The 22,967-nt window shown below is 57.5% G+C and overlaps 1 protein-coding gene across 1 annotated transcript; it reads right to left on the bottom strand.

Annotated features, from left to right (window-relative positions):
* Nucleotides 1–12,584: 12,584 nt before the first annotated feature.
* Nucleotides 12,585–19,722, bottom strand: TAMALIN (trafficking regulator and scaffold protein tamalin). The gene is given in 9 exon segments (XM_041736969.1): nt 12,585–13,479; nt 13,481–13,716; nt 13,990–14,056; nt 14,265–14,331; nt 14,439–14,532; nt 15,698–15,800; nt 15,905–15,959; nt 17,540–17,589; nt 19,398–19,722. Coding segments are annotated over 9 exon segments (1,182 nt in total). The 5' UTR covers nt 19,650–19,722; the 3' UTR covers nt 12,585–13,221.
* Nucleotides 19,723–22,967: the final 3,245 nt, after the last annotated feature.

Genomic DNA, 22,967 nt, shown 5'->3' with positions numbered 1-22,967 from the left:
CCGGGCCGCCGGGTGGGTGCCCGTGCCTCGGGGTGAGTGCTGGGCCTCGGGGTGGGTGCCCGTGCCCCGGGTCAGGTGCTGGGCCTCGGGGTGGGTGCCCGGGCCGCCGGGTGGGTGCCCGCCCCGGGTCAGGTGCCGGGGCGCGCGGGCGAGCTGGGGGTTTGCAGCGGGGCGGGCGTCTGCAGGGAGCAGGTCCCGGCGCGGGCGGGGGGCGGGGGGCGGGGGGCGGGGGTGCAGAGCGTCTGTGGGGCTTCCCAGGGCAGAGGGATTTGCTGCTGCGGGGAGGCGGTTACCACCCGAGCTTCGCCACCTGCTTCCCTCCCAGCTTCCAGCCAAACGCAACCCAGAGGCCCCGTCTCCACCCCCAGCCCGGCTAATGACGGCTGCGCCCCCAGGCTGGAACCTGCGTCTGCAATCCGCAGCTTGAGAGTGGGGGGAGGGCCCTCCTCCTCCTCCTCCTCCTCCTCGTCCTCCTCCGCCCGCTGATTCCAGGTGGTGCCCTGAAGTGGCACCCCCACCCCCAGCCCACTTCAACCAAACCCAGAACCTGAAGGTCACTCCTGTGGCCCTTGAGGCAGCTCCTGGGGCTCCCCCACCGAGCACCACCACGAGTCTGCTCTCCCCCTGCGGACCCCCCGACCCCCAGCTATTAGCCTAGAGATGAACCCATAAGGACCAGCCACCTGCAGGGAAGACCTAGCCTGCCTGCCCCCCAGGTGCCAGCCTCCTGTCCCCTCCCCTCCCCCCTGAGCACCTGCCTGAGGCCTGGAGCAGGTCCCGGAGGCCTCTGCAGTGTCCCCGCTCCTACCAAGGTGTGGACACACCTGTGTCCGATGGGGTCTCCTGCCCTCCAAGAGCTCCCAGCCTGTGGGGGAGCGGCCACCGCCTCGCGGGGCAGAAAGGGCCAGTGGGCCACACGGGTCATCGTTCCCTGTGGATGATGTGACCTCAGGGGAGCCAGACTTCGGTGGACCGTGGAGTGCCACGGGTCTAGGTGGGAGGGAGCTCAGAGGTCTATAGAAGCATCTTCAGTCATCACCCATTCAGTAATTGCTCACTGAGCATCTGGGGTGGCTTTAAAACACCGGAGGGGCCTCCTACGCGGAGAGTCCTGAATCAGAATCTCAAGGGAAGGGGTAGGGTCTTAGTTACTGTAAATGTCTCGCAGGTGGTTTGTTGCCACAGTTGGTCATCACTGGTCTTGCAGTCTCACTTCACCAGAGACCAGTTTTTCAGAGAAAGTGGGGTGAGAGCCAGGCCGGGTGGGCCTGTGAGGCAGCAGGTGGGGGGCCGTCTGGCCAGCTGTGAGGGGGTTCTTGAGTGACTCTGCGGGGGAAGCATTGGGGAAAGAGGCCCACAGGGTCACTGTTTGCATAAGTTTTAATTTAAAAAATGTTTTTATTCAATTTATTTAAAAAATTTTTTTTTAATTTTTATTTCTTTATGATAGTCACACAGAGAGAGAGAGAGAGAGAGGCAGAGACATAGGCAGAGGGAGAAGCAGGCTCCATGCACCGGGAGCCCGACATGGGATTCGATCCCGGGTCTCCAGGATCGCGCCCTGGGCCAAAGGCAGGCGCGAAACCGCTGCGCTACCCAGGGATCCCCTTATTCAATTTATTTAAACAACAACAACAAAATCAAAACAATTCACCCATTTATCCCATCCCCCACCTCCTGCCTCTTGCTATCACCAATTTTTTTATCTGTATCTATCAGTTTGGGTTGTTTTTGTTTTATTTTATTTTATTTTTTAAAGATTCTATTTATTTATTCATGAGAGAGAGAGAGGCAGAGACACAGGCAGAGGGAGAAGCAGGCTCCATGCCAGGAGCCCGACGTGGGACTCAATCCCGGGACCCCAGGATCGTGCCCTGGGCTGAAGGCAGGCACCAAACCGCTGACCCACCCAGGGATCCCTGTTTTTGTTTTAGATCCCATATATGAGAGATCATATAGTAGTTGTCTGCCTCTGACTTACTTCACTTAGCATGATGCCCTTGAGGTCCATCCCTGTTGCCGCAGAAGGCAAGTTGCCTTTTATGGCTGAGGAATACATAATATCTACCATGATTTCTTCATCCATTCAGCCCTTGAGAGACTCAGAGTGTTTCCCTATCTTGGCTATTATAAATAATGCTTCAGTAAACATGAGGGTGCAGATAACTTTTCAAATTAGTGTTTTCATTTTCTTCGGATAAATACCCACAAGTGGAATGGCCAGATCATATGGTAATTCCAGTTTTCATTTTTTGCAGAGACTCCATGCTGTTTCCACAGTAGCTGCACCACAGTAGCTGCACCAGTTTCCATTCCCACCGACTGTGCAGGGGGTTTCTTTTTCTCCACATCCTTGTCAACACTTATTATTTCTTTTTCTTTTTTTGTTTTTTTGATACCAGCCATTCTGACAGGTATAAGGTGACAACTCATTGTGGTTTTGATTTGCATTTCTGATGATGAGTGATGTTGAGCATCTTCTCATGAGTCTTTGGCCATCTGTGTGTCTTTTTTGGAAAAATTTCTATTCAAATCCTCTGCCCATTTTTTTCATCTTTTTTTTTTTTTTTCTTTTAAAGTAGGTTCCAGGGACGCCTGCGTGGCTCAGCAGTTGAGCGTCTGCCTTTGGCTCATGGTGTGATCCTGGGACCCAGGATGAGTCCCTCATCGGGCTCCCTGCAGGGAGTCTGCTTCTCCCTCTGCCTGTCTCTGCCTCTCTCTTTCTCTGTGTCTCTCATAAATAAATAAATATAAGAAAGAAAGAAAGAAAGAAAGAAAGAAAGAAAGAAAGAAAGAAAGAAAGAAAGAAAGAGAAAGAAGAAGAAGAAAGAAGAAGAGAGAAGAAGAAAGAAAGAGAAAGAAAGAAAGAAAGAAAGAAAGAAAGAAAGAAAGAAAGAAAGAAAGAAAGAAAGAAAGAAAGGTTCCAACGCCCAGTGTGGAGCCCAACATGGGGCTTGAACTCATGATCCTGAGATCAAGATCTGAGCTGAGATCAAGTAGGATGCTTAACTGACTAAGCCATCCAAGTGCCCCCCTCTGCTCATTTTTAACATGGATCGTTTGGGTTTTGTAGGAGTTCTTTACATATTTTGGATACTAGCCCCTTATTAGATACATGATTTTTTTTTAAAGATTTTATTTATTTATTCATGATAGTCACACACAGAGAGAGAGAGAGAGAGAGAGAGAGGCAGAGACACAGGCAGAGGGAGAAGCAGGCTCCATGCAGGGAGCCCGACGTGGGATTCGATCCCGGGACTCCAGGATCGCGTCCCGGGCCAAAGGCAGGCGCCAAACCGCTGCGCCACCCAGGGATCCCTAGATACATGATTTGCAAATATTTTCTCCCGTTGAGTAGGTTGCCTTTTCATTTTGTTAATGGTTTCCTTTGGGGTGCAGAATCTTTTCAGTTTGATGTGGTCCTACTTACTTATTTTTGCTTTTGTCACTTTTGTTTTTGGTGTTAGATCATCATCAAGATCTGTGTCAGGGAGCTTACCGCCTACATTTTCTTCTAGGAGTTTCATGGTTTCAGGTCTTACGTTCAATTCTGAGGGAATTTTTGTGTGTGGTGTAAGACAGTCGTCTAGTTTCAGTTTTTTACATGTGGCTGTCCAGTTTTCCCAGCACCATTTATTGAAGAGTCTGTCCTTTCTCCATTGTATATTCTCGGCTCCCTCGTAGTAAATTAACCATATCAGCGTGGATTTATTCCTGGGATCTCCGTTCTGTTCATTTGGTCCTGTGTCTGTTTTTATGCCAATACCATACTATTTTAATTACTGCTGCCTTATAATATAGTTTGAAATAAGGGAATGTGATGCCTCCAACTTTGTTCTTTCTCAGGATTCCTTTGGCTATTTGGGGACTTTTGTGGTTCCATACAAATTTTAGGATTGTTTGATTTCTGTTAAGAATACCATTGGAATTTTGATGATGATTGCATTGAATCCGTAGATTGCTTTGGGTAGTATAGACATTGGTTTACCAATATAATTCTTCCCATCCATGAGCATTGGCTTTCCACTTATTTGTCTTTTTTTTATTTCTTTCATTATTAATGTCTTGTGGGTTTCAATATACACCTACTTGGTTAAATCTATTCCTAGGTATTTTATTCTTTATGGTGAAATTGTAAATTTCTGATAGTTCTCTATTGTAAACATTGTTGGTGTTTAGAAACACAACAGAAACACAGATTTTCATGTATTGATTTTGTATCCTGCAACTTTACTGAATCTATTTATTAGTTCTGGCAGATTGGGGATAGAGTCTTTGTATACTATCATGCCACCTGCAAATACTGGCAGTTTTACTCCTTCCTTTCCAGTTTGTATGCCTTTTTTTGTCTTTATCTTGCCTAATTGCTCTGACCAGGTCTGCCAATACAATGTTAAATAAAACTGGCAAGAGTAGATATCCTTGCCGTGTTCCTAATCTTAGGGGAAAAGCTTTTAGCCTTTTGCCATTGAGTAGGATGTTTGCTGTGGGTTTGTCGTACATGGTCTTTGTTGTGTTGGGGTGCCAACTTTGTTCAGAGTTTTTATCATAAATGGATGTTGAACTTTGTCAAATGCTCTTTCTGCATCTATTGAGATGGTCGTATGATTTTTATGTTTCATTTTGTTTATTGGTGTAATCACATGGACTGATCTGTGGATGTTGAACCATCCTTGCATCCCTGGAATAAATCCCACTTGATCATGGTGTGTGATTCTTTTCAGGTACTGTTGAATTCAGTTTGCTAATGTTTCATTGAGAATTTTTGCCTCTATGTTCATCAGGGATATTGGCCCGTAATTTCCTTGCTTTGTGACGTCTGTGTCTGGTTTTGGTATCAGAGTAATGCTGGCCTTGTAAAGTGTGTTTAAGACTGTTCCCCTATTCTATTTTTTGGAGGAGTTTGAGAAGGATTGATATTAAGTATTTGAATGTTTGGTAGAATTCACCAGTAAAGCCATCAGATCTTGAACTTTTGTTTGCAGGAGGGTTTTTTTTTTTTCCCCTTAAAGATTTTGTTTATTTATTCATGAGAGACACAGAAAGAGGCAGAGACATCGGCAGAGGGAGAAAGAAGCAAGCTCCCTGCAGGGAGCCCGATGTGGGGACTCGATCCCAGGACCCCAGGATTGTGACCTGAGCCAAAGACAGATGCTCAACCACTGAGCCACCCAGGCGCCCCATGCAGGAAGGTTTTTGACGACTGATTCAATATCCTTACTAGTAATCAGCCCGTTCAGATTTTCTGTTTCTTCCTAATCCAGTCTTGGTAGGTTGCACATTTCTAGGAATGTAGCCACTTCTAGGCTGTGTAATCTATTGCACGTAATTGTTCATAGTGGTCCTCATTATCCTTTGTGTTTCTGTGGTGTCAGGTGTGACAATTCCTCTTTCATTTGGTTCTATTTATTTGAGTCCTCTTTCTTTTTTTTCTCAGTGAGTCTAGCTAAAGATTTGTCAGTATTATCTATCTTTTCAAGGAACCAGCTCTTGATCTTTTCTACTGTCTTTTGAGTTTCTGTTCCATTTATTTCTTCTCTATGTTATTTCCTTTCTCTACTAAATTTGGGCTTCATTTATTCTTTTTGTAGTTCCTTGAGGCAATAAGTTAGGTTGTTTATTTGAGGCTTTTCTTGTTTCTTGAGAGAGGCATTTATTACTGTGAACTTCCCTCTTAGAATTGCTTTTGCTGTGACCCATAAATTTTGGTATATTCTATTGCCACTTGCACTTGTCTCAAGGAATTTTTTTTTTTTAAAATAAGCTCCATACCCACTGTGGGGCTTGAGCTCAGCACTCTGAGATTGAGAGTTGCACACTCTACTGACAGCCAGCCAGGTGCCCTTGTTTCTCCTTTGACTTCTTCTTTGGCCTAGTGCCATGCCCAGTAGCACGTTTCAATCTCCACATATTTGTGAATTTTCCGTTTTTCCTCATGTAATTAATTTCTAGTTTCATACCATTGTGGTTGGAAAAGATGCTTGATATGATTTCAATTCTCTTCAATCTAGTAAGCCTTGTTTTGTGGCCTAACATATCATCTCTCCTGGAGGATGTTCCTTGTGCATTTGAGAAGAATGTATATTTCTGTTGCTTTTTGGTGGAATGTTCTATAAATGTCTGTTTAGTCCATCTGGTTTCACATGTCATTTAAGGCCATGTTTATTATTGATTTCCTATCTGGATGATCTATCCAGTCATGTAAATGGTGGGTATTAAAATTCCCTACTATTATTGTATTGCTGTCATTTTCTCCCATTAGGTCCATTCATGTTTGCTTTATACATTTAGGTGCTCCTATGTTGGGTGCATAAATATTTACAGTTGTTATATCCTCTTGCTGGATTTTGTCTAATAGAAGCATAGCTACTCCAGCTTTCTTTTGGTCTCCATTTGCCTGAAATATCTTTTCCATCCTTTACTTTCAGCCTTTATGTGTCCTTGCATCTAAAGTGTGTCTCTTGTAGGCAGCACATAGAAGGGTATTCTTTTTTCTTTTTTTTTAAGATTTTATTTATCTATTCATGAGAGACACAGAGAGAGAGAGAGAGAGAGAGAGAGAGAGAGAGAGAGAGAGAGAGAGGCAGAGACACAGGCAGAGGGAGAAGCAGGCTCCATGCAGGGACCCTGATGAGGAACTTGATCCTGGAACTCCAGGATCATGCCCTGGGCAGAAGAGAGGCACTGTAAACCGCTGAGCGACCCAGGGATCCCCAGGTATTCTTTTTTTTTTTTTTTAATTCATTCAGCCACTATGTCATTTGATTGAAGAATTTAGTCCATTTACATTTAAAGTCAGTATTAGGACAGCCCGCGTGGCTCAGCGGTTTAGCGCCACCTTTGGCCCAGGGCCTGATCTTGGAGACCCAGGATCAAGTCCCACGTTGGGCTCCCTGCATGGAGCCTGCTTCTCCCTCTACCTGTGTCTCTGCCTCTCTCTCTGTGTGTGTGTCTCTCATGAATAAATAAATAAATAATCTTAAAAACAAAAAAGCATATGCTTATTGGCATTTTGTTAATTGTTTTCTGCCTTTTTTTTTTTTATAAAGATTTTATTTATTTACTCATGAGAGACACACACAGAGAGAGAGGCAGAGACACAGGCAGAGAGACAAGTCCCACACAGGGAGGCCAATGTGGGACTCGATCCCGGGACTCCAGGATCATACCTTGGACCGAAGGCAGGCACCAAACCACTGAGCCACCCAGGGATCCCCTTTGGCTGTTTTTGTAGTTCCTGTCTGCTCCTTTCTTCTTTTCTTGCTTTTTTCCTTTGTGGTCTGACGACTTTCCTTAGTGCTATACTTATGTTCCTTTCTCTTTAGTTTTTTATGTATTTACTATAGGTTTTTGCTTTGTGATTACTGCGAGGCTTACATATAACAACTTATAACAATCTGCTTTATTATTTTTTTAAGATTTTATTTATTTATTCATTCAGAGAGAGCGAGAGAGAGAGATTAAGAGAGAGGCAGAGACACAGGCAGAGGGAGAAGCAGGCTCCATGCAGGGAGCCCGATGCAGGACTCAATCCTAGGACTCCAGGGTCACGCCCTGGGCCAAAGGCAGGCGCCGAACCCCTGAGCCAGCCAGGGATCCCCTAACAATCTGTTTTAAATGGATAACAACTTAAGTTTGATCCCATCCTAAAGCTCAACATTTTTACTCTCCTCCCCCACCTACATGTTGTATTTTTGATGTCACATTTTACATCTTTTTACCTTTATATCCCTTAACCAATTATTGTAATCATATTTTTACTACTTTTGTCTTTTAACCTTCATACTAGCTTTGTAATAATTAACCTACTACCTTTACTATATATTTACTTTTTAAAAAGATTTTATTTATTTAATTGACAGAGAGAGAGCAAAGCAGGGGGAGCAGCAGGCAGAGAGAGGGAGAAGCAGACCCGTTGCTGAGCAGGGAGCCCAATGTGGGGCTCAATCCCAGGACCCCGGGATCCTGACCTGAGCTGAAGGCAGACACTTAACTGACTGAGCCACCCAGGTGCCCCTGTGTATTTACTTGTCCGTGCTTGCTTTGGCAGCACATATGCTTTTCCAATAAGATTTATCCTTACCTGTTTTCTTGCTACTAATTAGCACCCTTTCTTTTCCATAATTTTTTCTTTGTGTGTAAATTGGTGTGTTTTTGAAACTCCAGGAGCGAAGCATCCCCTGAAGCTTAGGAGGTCTCCCTTAGGGCAGAAATTCCGCGTCTTGCAGTTCAGCAGGCGAGTTCCACTACCCCCCAACTCCAGTCTATGCACCTTCAGACTCAGTGGGCCTCCACACAGAGAAGCTATGTTGGTTGAAATAAATTAAGCCTGATGATTTATCAGTTCTGAATGTGTTGTTCATTCGTTCAGACTTACCTGCCTTCAAGCTGTGTGGTCTGAACGGCCCACCCAGCGCCAGGAGAATCGAGGTCGCAGGGAGCTTCGGATGGGTGGCGGTTCAGAGGCCAGAGGCGTCTCCCCTCTGGGGGAGCGTGGGTGGGGCAGGCCTGCTCTGCAGACCCCGCACCCTATTTCTGTAAGGTCAGGGCTGAGAGGCGCAGTGTTCTGAGGTCACCACGAGGGGTCGGGCTCGCCTGCGGTGTCATCTCTCCCTCTCCCTCTCTTTTGGCTCTTTCACCTCTTTGAGGAGCCCTCCTTGGTCCCGCTTCTCCCCACCCCAGGCTCCGTTCTCTCCGCCTCCCTCAGCCCGCTCCTCCTCCCTTAGGCCAGCCCATGCAGCCTCAGCGCAGGCCCAGACAGCCTCCAGACTAGACAGCCTGGCATTTCTCTGACCCCCGGGGAGTCCCACAGCCTCTCACTTCCCCGACTTTAGGAGTGACTAATTAGTGAGCAGAAAGTGCTTTCTCCTATCTTATCTCTTCTCGGGGCCGCCCTTCAGCTCAAGTTCTCTGGTTTTGTCTCCAAGCAAAATGGGAGGGTTTATGAGTTACTCCTTCTAACGTGTCTTCTTATGTGTGTCAGCAAAGCTCTTCTCCAAGCCCAGGTCCCTTTGTGGCACCCAGAGCCCAGTTTCAAGAGCCCCTCGATCCTTAGATGGGAATGTTCTCACCTTGCTCCAGCACAGCACGCACACGGAGCCTGGATCGTCCTGGACCTGATCTCCATCTGCTCTCTGGCACATCTCAGACCCTGCTCCCCCAGGTCCCACCTTTCATCCACCCTCCATGCTCCCTCTTTCCCTCCCCAGAAGTGGCTCCTCTAAATGGTTCCTTAGCATCTTGACATCCTGTCCTTCACACACTCCTTCATCCAGGAAGTCTTCCCTCTGCCCAGTCCGGGCTCTCAGGAATGCTGGCTCTGCCAGGGACTAGCTGTGCTACCTTAACTTCTCTAAATTTTTAAGAAATATTTTATTTATTTATTTATTCATGAGAGACGGAGAGGCAGACACAGGCAGAGGGAGAAGCAGGCTCCCTGCGGGGAGTCCAATGTGGGCCTCGATCCCAGGACCCCAGGATCACAACCTGAGCCAAAGGCAGATGCTCAACCACTGAGCCACCCAGGCATCCAACTTCTCCAATTCTGAGCCTCCTCTTCATCTGTAAAGTGGGGACAGTGGCACATGGCTCTCAGATACGCTGTGAGGCCGAGGTGGTCAATGGCTCTGGAAGTGTTTAGCGCGTGCTGGCATATGCAGGTGTTCTGGGAGGCAGGTCCTGTCCTTTCCTTCAGGTACCGCACCCCCAACTCCACTGCGGATGGAAACCTGCCCTTGTCTCCGTGCACTGGCTACTTCTGCTCCCCACTCCACTCCTGAGCAGAGCTCTGCCTGGGGAAGAGGGGAAGCCCCAGGGGCACTCAGGGGCCTGCAGCCACCCCATGCTAGGGAGATGGGGGCAGAGGCAGGGCTCTGCAGGGACCCCAGACCAGAACTCCCTCTGCAGGGCTGTGTCCTGACTCTACGGCACACAAGACCTAGAGCGGCGTCCACTCTTCTCCCTGGAATTATTCGGGGCCCCTCGTGGCCTGGGGCTGGGGAAGGGCTCCCACAGAGTCCCCTGAGGCATTGAGGGGACCAGAAGGCTGGTGGGAGTTGAAGGAGGGGAGGCAGGGGCAGGGGAATACCAGCCACACACTATTCCGCGTCCCTGCTCCCTTCCCATCCACCCCCACCCTCCACCAAACACGATCCCTGGGTTAATTTTTAGCATCACAGCTCGCACATTAGTCACTCCCTGTCACCCACCTACACGGCAGGAGGCTGCTGTGCTGGTGCCGTCATCCCATCATCTGTGAGGTGGGATCCAGCCCCCCTCTGGGCACCCCCTCACCCTGCTCGGTGCGTGCCCGGGCCAGGAGCCCCCTTCCACCTGGGTGAGGGGTACCGACATCACTCCCAGGGCTAGCTGCATGGGAGGAGGGGAGGGAGGAAGAGGCTGCTCAGCGAGGGGCTGGTAGCTCTGCTGGGAGGAGAGCCGGGGCAGCCACAGACCCTGCCCCCATGAAGGTGCTAGGCTTCCCCTGGGCGGCTGGTCTCCTGGCAGTCCTGGGCGCTGGAACAAAGGTAGGGCCCCTCCCCGAGACCTGAGCCTCCGGGAGCTGCAGTTTGTCATGGCTCAGAGCAGCTGTTCAAACAGGGAGCTTGGGGAAGCTCCATTTTCTTAATCAAATGTCCTCCTTCCCCGGGAACCAGGGAGGGCAGGGCGGCCAGGTGCAGGTGTCAGGCCTGGAGCTGACACCCAGCCCCGAAGGGATATAATGAGAGGGGCCCGCAGATGCCAGCATCAGCTGGAGCGGGGCTGGGGGGCGATGACCTCCCCTCGGCTGGCCTGGCCCCACTCTTGAGCACCTGCTGCGTGCCACCCGTCAGGCCCTGGAGGCACGAGGTAAGCAAGGCTGTTTCCCGTGCCTGCCTTAGGCGCAGACACCTGTGCAGAGAAGTCGGTATAGTTACCAATGGGGGTAAGTGGTGTGAAGGAAAAAACAAACAAACAAACCAACAAAAAAACCCACTAGAGGCCTGGAGATGAAGCGTAAGGACAGGGAACTGCTGATCTGATCTGGGGAAGCTGAGAAAGTGTTAAGCTGAGGAATCAGCCTGGTGAAGAAGAGGATTCCAGGCGGAGAGCGCTGCATGGGCAAAGGGCAGAGACGAGAAAGAGCTTGGCACGCGTGAGGAAGGAGACAGGAAGAAGCGTGCGGCTTACACACGAGAACGCGAGACGTGTGTCAGGGGAGGAGAAACGATCAGAGCTTGAAGAGAGGCCAGAGCTCTGGCCTGCAGGGCCTCCTGCCGGGCGTCCCAGCACAACGGCTCCCAGGTACCAAATTCTTGGGCCTGTGTGGCTGCTGTCAGCTCAGAGGAAGGGGTGTCCTTTTGTCATTTGTCTGCCCGGAAGGACGACGTGTTATGGGTGAACCACGGGCAGTAGTTTGGATTTTATTCTTTTATTTGAAGGGAAGCCATAGGGGTTTTAAGTGAGGAGGGTTACGATTCAATTTCCCAAACTGTGTGAAGGGGTCTCTGGGGCCAAGAGAGGCAGCAGGGAGCCCATGCAGGAGGCAAGTGCAGTGGTGCAGGTGGGAGATGGCCTGGCTCGGGGAGGGGGCTGCTTAGACCCCTTGAAGCTGTTCCTTGTATGCTGGTCACCGCCAGGGAGGACGGGCACACGAGGCTCCAGTCCCAGGCCCAGCTCTGCTACTTGCTTTCTGTGTGACCCTAGACAGGTCGCTTGCCCTTGGTCACTGCCAAGAAAGGTAGCGTCCACCTCACGGACATGCTGTGGGCACACACTGTCGTTATTGGGGTTCTACTATGAGCTCGTACCAGGCAGGATGTAAAGCAGCAGATTAAGACAGGAAAGACCCCTGGGCCCCGCTGCAAGGAGTGTGCCTCGTAATAGGGACGGGAGCCAGGCAAACACCAGAATCCACAAAAGTCAAGACAACCGTGGACAGTGATGAGTAATAGGACAGAAAAAAGCAGGGCTCTGTCACGGTGGAAGGTGCGGCTACTTCAGACTGGGTGGGGAGTCCCTCGGGAGGCAGAGCTGAGGACTGAAGGGGCCAATTATGGGAAGAGCGAATGCAGAGGCCCCAGTGGATGGGGTGGGAAGCGCACCAGATGGAGCAAAAGGGCCAGAGCAGGAAGCGAGAAGGGGGACAAGAAAACGAGGCGGGCGAGGGTCAGATAAGCCAGCGTGGGACTTAGAATCTCATTCTAGAAGTAGGGAGTTCGACAATGGAGCGGTCAGTGGTTGGGCCGGTCACAGGCGGGGTGGCTGTGGGTGACCCAGGCCTAGGGCCCAGAGGGTTCCAAGCACAATTATTTGCGCAGGGCAGGGTGGGCGAGGACTTTAGAGGAGGCTTGGCCACCACCTGCTGGGAGTTCTGGGGAGGGTGTGGGGCCTCTTGCTCAGGTTCACACATGTAAGTCAAAATCCCCCTGGCTGCAGGCTCCAAGCAAATAAGATGTAAAATACAGTGTGTGCCTGCGCATGTCTATGTTGGGGGGGGGGGAGGCGTGTGTGTTGGGGGATGGGGTGCGTGGTAGAGTCGGAGCTTGCCGGAGCCCAATCCTGCCCCCACCCCCCACCCCCGCAGTCACCACGCTGACAACAGATGCAAAAAAACCGTCAATTTTATACAGTTTGTGGTTCAGAAGCAACAATATGCAAAACGGCGGAACAGTCTGTGCTGCCCCCACCCCACCTGGACGTGCCCATTCCTGTCCCCCAAGGGGGCGGAGAAGAACTGGGGACCCCTGCCCGGCAGGACCCAACTTAGTTACAGGCCCCTGGAAAGGGGCCAAGCCCTTAGGGGTCCAGGCCGGGAAGGAGGGGGCCCAGCACCTTGGGAGGCTGTGCGTGGAGGGAGGGGGGAGGCCCGACCCCAGGCCCTGTGTCCCCCAGGGCCAGGGCGAGGAGCACGTAAAGCTGGGGAGAGGGCTTCGTGGGAGGGGGCTCCTCCCCTCCAGGGGAGTTCTCCTGGACACCCCACAAGGCACTACAGACCTGGATGTAGGATGAACGCCCCCAAACCGTCCCCAACCCAACCAAGCTCCCCGCCGGGGTTAGAGGAGGAGGCGGGGAGGGGTGTGGGCGCCCCTGCATGGGTGGGGGGCGGCAGGCCAGCTGGGGCCGGGGGACCCTCCCCCTTGGCGCTGGGCTGCTGGGCTCCCGGGGTCCCCCCCACCCGCCACCCCCTTTCCGCACAGGCTGCCACGAATAAATAAATAAATAGCTTCCCCGCCGGCGCCCCTACAGCTGGCTCTCCTCCTCCTCCAGGGAGCGGTTGAGTCCGGGGATGAACTTGAGCAGCCGCCGGCGGAAGCTGCGGTACTTGGCCTTGCGCAGCCCCGGGGCGCACAGGGCCTGCTCGCGGGCCTCAGTCCAGAGCGCGCCCCCCGCGCCCCCGCCGCCCCCGCCGCCCCCGGGGCCCCCGCACCGCACGCTGGCGCTGCGGCTCAGCGCAGCCCGGGCCGGGGGCGCCGCCGGGGGCGCGGGGGGCTCGGCGGGGGGCGGGGGCGCGGGCGCGGGCGGGCGGGGGCGCGGGCTCGGCGGCCCCGAAGAAGCACGTGTGGTAGACGGCGTCGTCCGCGTCGCCCCCCGCCCGCCGCGCAGCCCCGCGGGGACCCCCGGGCGCAGCCAGCAGCGGCCCGAAGGGCAGCGAGCCCGGCAGCAGCCCCGCGCCGTACAGGCAGGAGCGCACCGACTCCAGCGTGTCGTAGATGCTCGGGTCCTTCACCACCAGGCCTGCGGGGGGCGGGGGGAGGGCAGGGGGGTGGTCAGGGCGCGGGGACCCGTGCATGGGGCTCCTCCGTGGAAGGGGCATGCACGCAGTGCCCCGTGACACTGGGGCCCCCCGTAAGTGCAAATGTCTGGGTCACATAGCCCAGGTCAGGGCTGCACCCGGAGCGCACCCAACCTTTCTTCACTTTGGAGAGGGAGGGAACCCCCTCCCTTGGCGGGGGGAAGCATGACTAGGGGTGTACGTAGGGGACCCTCTGCACCCCCACCCCTACTCACCATGCACCAGCCGCTGCTCTTGCACCATTAGGGACCTGTACTCTCCCCACTTCTCATACAGGGTTTGCTGCAAGAGACACCCCCCCAGGTCGTCGCACTGTCAGGAGGTGGGTACACGCAGGCTGGGAGGGCTCAGGCGGCACCCAGGAGGCATCTTAAGGTTTTTTCCAGGCAGGTTCAGACAGATCAAGGAGCCCCCAACTAAAGAGTGAGGCCTGGAGGGACGGGCTTGGGGAGGAGAGGGTGGCGGCTGGGCGTTCCCCGGGCTGCTCTACCTTCAGGTACTGCAGCCGGGCCTCCAGTTCCGCCTTCCGGATGGACGTCCCGTAGAGAGTTTCCAGCCTGAGGAGGTTGGGGAATCAGAGGATGAGCGAGCCCACGGGGTGTGGAAACATTGAGAGAAGCTGAGCTGGGGAATCTTCAAGGACGGCGGCGGCACGCAGACGTACCTGAGAACGTTGCCCGACGCCTTAATGATGTCAACAATCTCTCGATGCCGAATGCCCTCCACGTTCAGGCCGTTGACACTGGCGATGGTGTCTCCTGCCAGGCGGAGAGGAGGGTCAGCGTGTGTCCCATGGGGCATGACGGGACGGTCCCAGCCCCCTAGCCTAGCCGGCAAGGGTCAGGGTCATAACCCCACAGAACACTCCTGAGCTCCCTCCTGCCACTCCCCATGGTCGTGGGGAAACCTGGTCCTGACCCAGCACCGGGGCGTGGGGGTCAGGCCCTCATTCGCCCACACCTTCACCCCATCCTCAGGAGGCTGCACCCAAAGGCCAAGCCCTCTCAGCAACCGTGGGCTGCAACCAGAGCCGGTTACTCCTGTCTAGCCCACAGGCGGTCATGAGACCCAGCCAAGACAGGAAGGGGTCAGGGTGAGGAGCACGCAGCTGGGAACTACCACTGGCCCCAGGCATGAGAGGCCTCGGCTTCTGACTCCCCGCGCCACCGCAGAGCCTCCTGACTCGAGGCAGGGCAAGCCACCATCTCCAAGGGCCCCATTTCCCATCTGTAGAAAAAGGATGTGGATCCTCACTGTGGCTACTTCGGGGATCAGGAGGGAGAGCGGGCCTCAGAGCATTTTGCAGAGTTGCTGTACACCACTAGGCTACCAGGGGCTGCTGGTAAGTGGGCAAGGAGGCGGGGGCTTAGAGAAGAAAGTGGTGATGGAATTGGGGGGGTTCATACAGTCTCAATCCCCTTCCTGGGGCCCGGGGACTCTAGACTTGGCCAATCCCAAGGGCCCCCCAACTGGAAGCACCATTTCCTTGTTGGAGGAAGTAACACAGGTGCCCCGCGGAGTTGGGCCAGGTTGGCACAGGATGGGCCCTGATCGCCGCCATCAAGCAGATCTAATGGAGTGGCGCACCTTCCCCGACTCCTGCCCAGGGCCAGAGGGCCAGAACGCCAGGAGGAGGCAAACAGTAGCAGCAACATCTGCCACTCACCAGGCCTCAGCTCTGTGCCCAGGGAAACCCTCGGTGGGTCACTGCCCCCATTTTGCAGCTGGGACTGCTTGAGAGCACACAGTACGTGGCCAATTTGCTTGGATCCAAAGCTTAGACTCTATCCATTCTTCTTTCCGGCCTTCTCAAAACAGGAGAAGGAAGGGGAGTTGATTCCAGAAGAGATTTCTCACCCCTTCTGCTTGGGAGTAAGGCCATCCCGCCTGCCCGGAGCCTTGCCACCTGGGCTCAGACCTCACCTGGTGTGAGCCCGGCCAGCTGGGCAGGGCTGGACTCATGGACCCGGCAGACAAAAGTCACCATCTCCACGCGCTGCTCCTCCCGGTGGTGGAGGCCGTAAGTCTGTAAGGGGCAGGAGGACCATCAGCCAAGGCTGCAGCAGGGTCCAGCCCTCCCTCGGGCCGGCCTCCGGATCCCCCCCTTCCTCTGCACCCAGCTTCTCCCACCTGGATCTCAAAGCCGAAGGTCTGGTTCTCCTCTTTCTCCAAAGTCAGCACTTTCCTGCAAGGGGACACGGGGGCCATTTCGGGACTGTCAGGGTTAGAAGGAGCTTGGTGGTCCCGTCGCGTGGCCTTCCACTGACGGGGTCTGCTCTAGAACACCCGGCGGGGCTCACTGTCTCCAGCGACAACTCACTCTCATCATGGGTCGCTGGAACGCCCGTCCCAGTCCCCAGCTGAAATCAGCTTCGTGGAGCCACAGAGAGTCAATCAGTCTGGCCTCCAGCGTACACTGGTCCCCAGAGGGAACGGGCGTCCGGAGGTTGGGAGGCAGGCCTGCAGCCTTCCAGCGAGCCCTGGAGTACCACTCGCTGCCTAGCCGGGGCCCCACTCCAGGCCCTGGGGAGCGGGCTGGCCCCACCCCCGGAGGCCGGTCACGAGGCTCAGCCCAGACCACAGCTGCTCCTCCCAGCTGCGCCGGGCCAGCCCAGCCCACCAGATGTGAGGCCGGGGGAGGGGAGCCTGGAGGCCGCCCCTTCCCGCACTGAAGGCCTGCCCGCCGGACACAATGGTCTGGAGCCGCTCCAGATCCTCGCCTGCTGGGGGAGCCCAGAGTTTCCTCTGCCCACCCCCACCCCCTTCCTTCCCGCCCCCGCCAGAGGCAGAGTCACAGCAGCCTCCAAAGGCCCCTTCGAGTCTCCCGGCCTCTGAAAGGCCCTGGAGACGCGGGTCCACAGCTCCCAGCCCGACCCAGATGCCCCCCAAATGCTGAGCAGCAAGCAACTCCCAGCGCTCCCTGGAGCGCCTCCCCACTGGGATCGCTGGGCCGCCCGCTCCGTGTGTGTTTTGTGTCGGGCGGGCAACAGGGTGACTGAAGTTCTGGGTTACTCTGGGTTTCTTCAAGTGTTGGCAAACTTTTTTCTGCAGAGGGCCAGCTAGTAAATATTTTAGGCTTTCTCTGCGGGCTCCGTTGGGCCTCTGTCCTATATTGTTCTTTGTTGTTATTTTTACAACCCTTTAGAAATATAAAAACAACTCTTCGCTCAAGGGCCCAACAGGCCAGTCTAGCTAGCAGGCTGGAGTCCGCTGATCCACTTCAGAAGCCAGGCCCCAGTCTGCCTGGCCTGAGCGGCTCAGGGCCTGAGGGCAGCGCCTACTTCTGCCCTCACGTCGGATGCTTCCAAAGAGGGCTGCCATGGGATGGGAGCAGCAGAGGACGGAGCTCCTGGAGGCAGGAGGCGGCCACACTCAAGCAGTTGGACACAGCTGGACACAGCTGGGCTAGGGTCTGGGCCCCCTGGGGCTTTGCTGGGGCTGGGAGAGCTCTCAGGGGAGCCCCCAAGGACTTCTACTTCCTCCGGCTCCCAGATCTAGATCTGCCCGGGGAGGGGTGACTGGCAGGGACTGGGGGTGGCATGAGGAGTACCTGATGACTCAAAAGTCCCTACCTCCTTTCTCTGCCACCCCCTTAACACAGCCCACACCCCCACCTGCCCCTCACTCCTAGTGAGGGAACCACGCTGAAAGGGTAGGAGCATGACTCCCCCTGGGCTGAGAGCTGTGTCGTGCTGCCCTCCACCCCCACCTCAGCACCTCACCCTTTTGGACCAGGGCAGGGGCTCCGGGGTGCTGGTGACTCACCGCTGCTGTTCAGGACTGTGGCCGAGATTCTTCCAGCGGAATCCTGAGCCCTGGGTGGGAAGAAAGAGAGGAAAGAGCAGGTGAGAGGAGGACTGTCCTGGAGCAGGTGCTGAGAGTCCACTCTGGGAAGACGCTCCCCTGGGCTCCAGCTCCTGGACCCAGCACCTCACTTCCTGGTGCCCGCCTGGCTGGTCCCAGTTCCATACTTGCTTTGGCGACAGCGTGACTATTTGCTGAGTGCCGCTCGGCTCTAGCATCACTCCACAAAATTCTCCCTAAGGCTCTACCCCATAAGGGAGACTGTGAGACACAGCAGTCCTCCTGGGGTCCAGATGCACGAACCTCTCAGCACTGTGGCTGGTCCAGGCCGGGGGCGCTGAGGGGACTCATTAAGCTAGAATAGTCTCTACCCTCGGGGTGTGTGTCTGCAGGGCTCAGGCGCCCCCCAAACCCTGAAAGCTGAGGCAGAGGCTCTTTACAGATGTTGCCAAGGAAGGGCAGGGGGACCCTGGGCTTGCCCATCAAGGTCCTCCAGAGACCCCCCGGCCACACAGTTAGGCATCTCCTTCTAATGTCTCAGCCACTCGGGGAAGCTGGGGTCGGAGACCCGGGTCTGGAGGGCCGGCAATCCCAGCCTGAACTTGGAAAATCAGGAGAGGGTAGGGCCAACCCTCCTCTCCCAAACTACAGGCTGTTTCAGGGGCCCACGTGGATGCCAGCTGCAGGTGTCCAGCTGCGCCCTGCTCCACCCGGGGTTCTGGACATTGCCATTTATTTTGTTGCTCTCTGGGACAAAACAAACACACACAGAATCTCAAACTTGTCCTTAAGTCTCACTATACTTAGGAGAGAGACTGGGAGGGTTTTGGGGAGGTGGGCGGGAGGGAGATGTCAGAGCTGAGGGTTCCTGCCTCCTTGGGGCCCCGGGAGCGGCTCCTCTCTCTCGTTCCCTAAAATGTTGGGCCTTGGAGGAGGCCCTGCCAGGCCAGCCCTGGTCCCGCGTGCCCTCAACCGCCCAGTCAACCCTCCCCCGGGGGCCCACCCGAGGCTGGGAAGAGAAGCGAGTCCTCTTTCTCCAGAACCCAAGACTGGCCCTCAGGGGTGGGGGCAGCTCCCAACCGGGCCGGGACGGAAGGGCTGCGCAGCATTGAGAGACCCCTTTGTCTTTCATTCCGATTTTCATAAAATGCAAATTCTCAACAAGCTGTTCATTGTATGGGGGGGAGCCGGGGGCCAGGGGAGGGGGGGTGGCTGAGCGAGGAAAGGCCACCAGCGCCCTCTCCCTAACCTGGGTGCGTGTCCCCACTTCTGGGCGCTCAGGTGCCCCCAGGCCGGAGGAAGCGCCGCGGAGGGGGAGCCGCAGAAGGCGGGCGCGGCTCGCATCCTTCCTGCCCCGCGGGCGCCGGCGCCCCCTCCCGCCGCGTCCGGTCCCGGCCGAGTCCCGGGCGCCCCGCACCCCGACGCCGGGCAGGGCGGCAGCCGGAGCGCAGCAACCGCGCGCCCCCTCGGAAGCGTGAGCCCCGGGGACCCCGCCCGCGCCCGCTCCCCGCGCGGCGGGACCGCAGCCCCGGGCCTCCCCGCTGCAACCGAGGCCGCGCAGACGGGGGCTCCCGGGGGGGGCTGGAGGCACCTGGGCGCGGGGCGCGGGGCGCGGGGGCCAGACGGGGCGGGAGGAGCAGGGGTGCTCGGGAGGAGCCGGCGGGCTCGGGGCGGCGGGGCAGGCTCGCGCCCTTGCGGGACGGGGCCGAGGGGGCCGGGCGCGGGGCAGCAGGACGAGCGCGGTGGGGTCGGCGGCGCAGCTGCGCGCTCCAGGGCGCGGGCGCGGGCGGGGGGCGGGGGCGGGCGGGGGCGCACGCACCTTCCGGCGGGGCAGGGTGCCCCCGGACACGGCGAGCGCGCGGTACAGCTCGGCCGGGTGATAGTCCTCCAGCGCCGCGTACAGCTCGTCTCCGGGGGCCCCGGGGCCGGCGGCGGCTGCACGGGGGCCCGAGGCCGGGGTCGCGGCGGGGGCGGCGGGGGCCGCTCCCGAGTCGGGGGCCCGGGCGGCGGGGTCCGGGGCGGCCGCCGCCTCCTCCTTCTGCTGCAGCTTCCTGAGTCGGCGGAGGGTCATGGCTCCGGCGCCCGGCGACCCTCGGAGGCGGCGCTCGCTCGGCGCGGCGGGGCTGCCAGCGGCTCGGGGCTGCCAGCCGGGCGGGCGGCGGGCCGCTTCCCTTTATAGGCTCGGGGAGCGGGGCGGGGGCGGGGGCGGGGCCTCGCGTAGCCACGCCCCCCTGCGCGGCAGGCCCCGCCCCCGGGGCCGCTGCCCCAAGCCCCGCCCACGGCGTCCCCGGCCCCGCGGGGCTGGGGAAGCCCAGAGACCCGGGCGCGCCCCGGGGGAAGCCTGGCCGCGGGGGAGGGGCCGGGGGTCCCCCGGGTACCTGCGGCGGGTGTGCGTGTCTGCGTGTGTGTGCGTGCGTGTAAGGGGCTTGTGCACGAGGTTTGAAAATCCCGAGATGGATGACTTTGGAGATTCATGGGGAATCTGGTGGCGTGGGGGGCACAGAGAGGGGTCGTCGGAAGCCCAGGGAAGAGTCTAGGCCATCGGGGCGCTGCGGGAGCCTTTAGGCAGGGGGAGGGTCGGGAGGGCAGTGCAGGGGCAGGGGTATGGACAAAGGGGGGTGAAGTGCCTGAAGGAAGTGAAGGTTAGAAATACCCCTGGCTCTGCACGAGCCCCCCGGGAGTGAGGCCCGAGCATTTCCCCTTCCAGAGCTGCCCCAGAAGAGGTGAAAAAGGAGGCAGTGGACACCCACGGCCTGTCCCCACCGGGGGTCAGGAGCGGTCCCTCCTGAATGTGCCTTTCCCCAGCTCCTGAGGTTGGAGCTCAGATGCCCCTTTTTGCAGCAGAAAAATCTTCACTCTGTGTTGACTGCTGGGGAGGGGACCGTGCCTGAGCTGCGTGGGTGCTGGGGGGCGGGGGGGTGGGTGCTCCACCACTGTCTGACGGGACTTTGGGATCATCTTCCCCCCAGCCCCCGACCTGCCGCCTGTGTTACCGTGGCTGCCAGGCAGTGGGAGAGACTGGGGTGGCCCAGCTGAAGTCTCTGTCGTCAGAGGTGCCCAAATAAGAAGTGAGAGGAGGAAGTGGAAGGCCAGTCTTGGCGTCTGAAGAGCAGCTAGCCACCACAGGGCGTCAGCACCAGCTGGGGCCTCCGCACCCCACCAGTGGCCACCGGACGGGGCTGGGGGTACTGTCCCCATCTGTCCCCTTCCCCAGTCTTCCCAAACCTGTGTTTCACCTTCACAGCTGACATTTACTGGGCAGTTGCCGTGGGGCCGCGCACACTGTCCTGCGGGGGCTGTTCCTTGCGTGCATTAACTCGCTTGCTCTTCCTAGCAACCCTATGAAATCGATACCTCGCACTTGAGGAAACTGAGGCCCAGAGGGGTTGGGTGACTCGCTCTAGGCCCCTGAGTGGCAGAGCCGAGACTCAAACCCAGGCAGCCGGGTCCCAGAGCCTGCGATCCCACCCGGTGAGACGCTGTGTCCCTCGGGTCCCCATTTGCCTGGTGCGGCCCAGGCTGGCACAGCGCGGCCCTGCCTGCTTCCCCGTCGCAAGCTGCGGTAGCTGCGGTAGCACCGGCCTGGCGAGTGCGGAGGCAGGCAGCCAGGTCCCCCCGGAGAGCCCCGAAGGGCTCCGTCTCTGTGCTCCCTTGCCTCCGGATCCGGCTCTGCCCTGCCCCGGCCCCAGCCCCAGCCCCGGCCGGTGCCCACGGGAGGTGTGGGTGGGGGGTGCACAAGTCCAGATGGCAGGCTGCTTGCTGGGTGGGGGGGCGGCAGACGGGGGCCGCGGGCTGCTGGGAGCCGAGGGCCAGCTCCTTCGGTGCCTTCCTCTCCCTCCTCCCACCTCCCCCGGGGCACCACCAAGTGGCCATCAGCCGAGGGCCGAGGGGGTGTTGGTGGGGAAACACGGGACTGTATTGTGAAGCGCGAGCACAGATGGGGACCCCCGGACCGTCTGCTGCCTCCCCCGACAGACGGCGTCTGGGGTGTGGGCGGGGGTGCGGGTGGCGGTGCGGAGCGAGAGGCGATGGCCTCTGTTCTCTGGGCTCCTGGTCAGCCATCCCTGGAGGGAGCAGCGGAAGGGCACCTGTCGTGGGAAGGGCCAGCGACCCAAAGACTCGGCCTTGTCTGAAAGCCGGAGCGGTGGGCGCCGCGGGCGACAGGACAGGGCACCTGCGTCTCAGCCCCTGAGGCACTCCTCCCCCTGGCCTGGCCCGGAGGCCGCCTTTCTGCCCCCCAGGGAGGGCGCAGCAGCAGAGAGGCCCGGTAGCTCGGAACCCCAGGGTCAGGGTGGGCCCAGGAGATGCAGTTCCTGCGAGGCTCACTGCACCCTGCCCTCCCACCCGGAGCTGGAGAGCCAAGGAAGGGCCCCGGGCCCGGGCACGACACAGGTGCAAGGACAGAGGGGGCCAACCGAGGCCAGGGAGGAGAGCCGGCGGCAGGCTGGGCGCTAGAAGCCACTAGGCCCGAGGTCTCCGGACTGCATTCAGCGGCTAGGAGCTGCCCGGGGGCTGAGATCTGTGCCCGCTTCCTGCTCCCGGCTCCAGTCGTCCAGGGAGGGGATGGATGGGGAGCCCAGGATGCCACGCGACCTGGGTGGCGATGCCCCCTGGTGGCCACGCGTCTCTTGCTGGAGAGTCTTCAAACCCGCGCAGCACAGGCCGGTCTGGTTGGGGCCCGGCCTCCTCCTGGGCCCAGAGCAGGGTTTGCGGAGCTCCCGCGTCTCCTCCGGTGCAAGAGGGCCTGTGTCCCTCTGAGACGCCACGCTTGGGTCACCGAGTTCTGGAGCCTGGCCGCTGTCGCGGTTCGGAAGTTCTGTTTGTGACACCCCCCACCCCCACCAACCCCAGGGCTGCTGTGCCGCAGGCGCAGACTCAACCAACAGAGGGCAGACAGCTGGCAGGCGTCCTCTGGGCGGCAGACACGCGGGGTCCTTGAAGCTGTGCCTTCTCCCACCCTCCGCGACTTCCTCCTAAGCCCAGTCTCTTGTCTAGCATCTGTTCTCCCCATCCTACCTTCCGCAGCTCCTTAAAGCTCGGGGGTGGCGGGGAGGATGGGGGGGCATGCTGCACGCTGCCTGCAACTGCGTGCGAGGACACGTCCCTCCGGGAGGCCTCCTTGCACAAGTCCCAGGGCTCCGGCTCCCCAGACATCTGCACTCAATCTGTAGCTTATCCCCGAGCCAGTCCCTGTCAGAACGAGCAGCTCCCCAGCTTTTCTTACTTTCGCTCCAGCTGCCCTGGCTCTGCTCTCAGGATGGGGCTGGCCGTCTGTGTCGGGGGCTCAGCCCAGGAACAGGGCCCCCGGGACACCCCTTCTCTCTGGGATGAGCCCCTGCCTGGATGCCTACGGGTCCCCAGTCCCCGGCAGAGGAAGCGGGACAGCTGC

This window comes from Vulpes lagopus, chromosome 21 (genome assembly GCF_018345385.1).
Source record: "Vulpes lagopus strain Blue_001 chromosome 21, ASM1834538v1, whole genome shotgun sequence".
Lineage (NCBI taxonomy): Eukaryota > Metazoa > Chordata > Mammalia > Carnivora > Canidae > Vulpes > Vulpes lagopus.
Note: the sequence above shows the minus strand (reverse complement) of the source record. Positions and strands in the feature narration are given on the sequence as shown.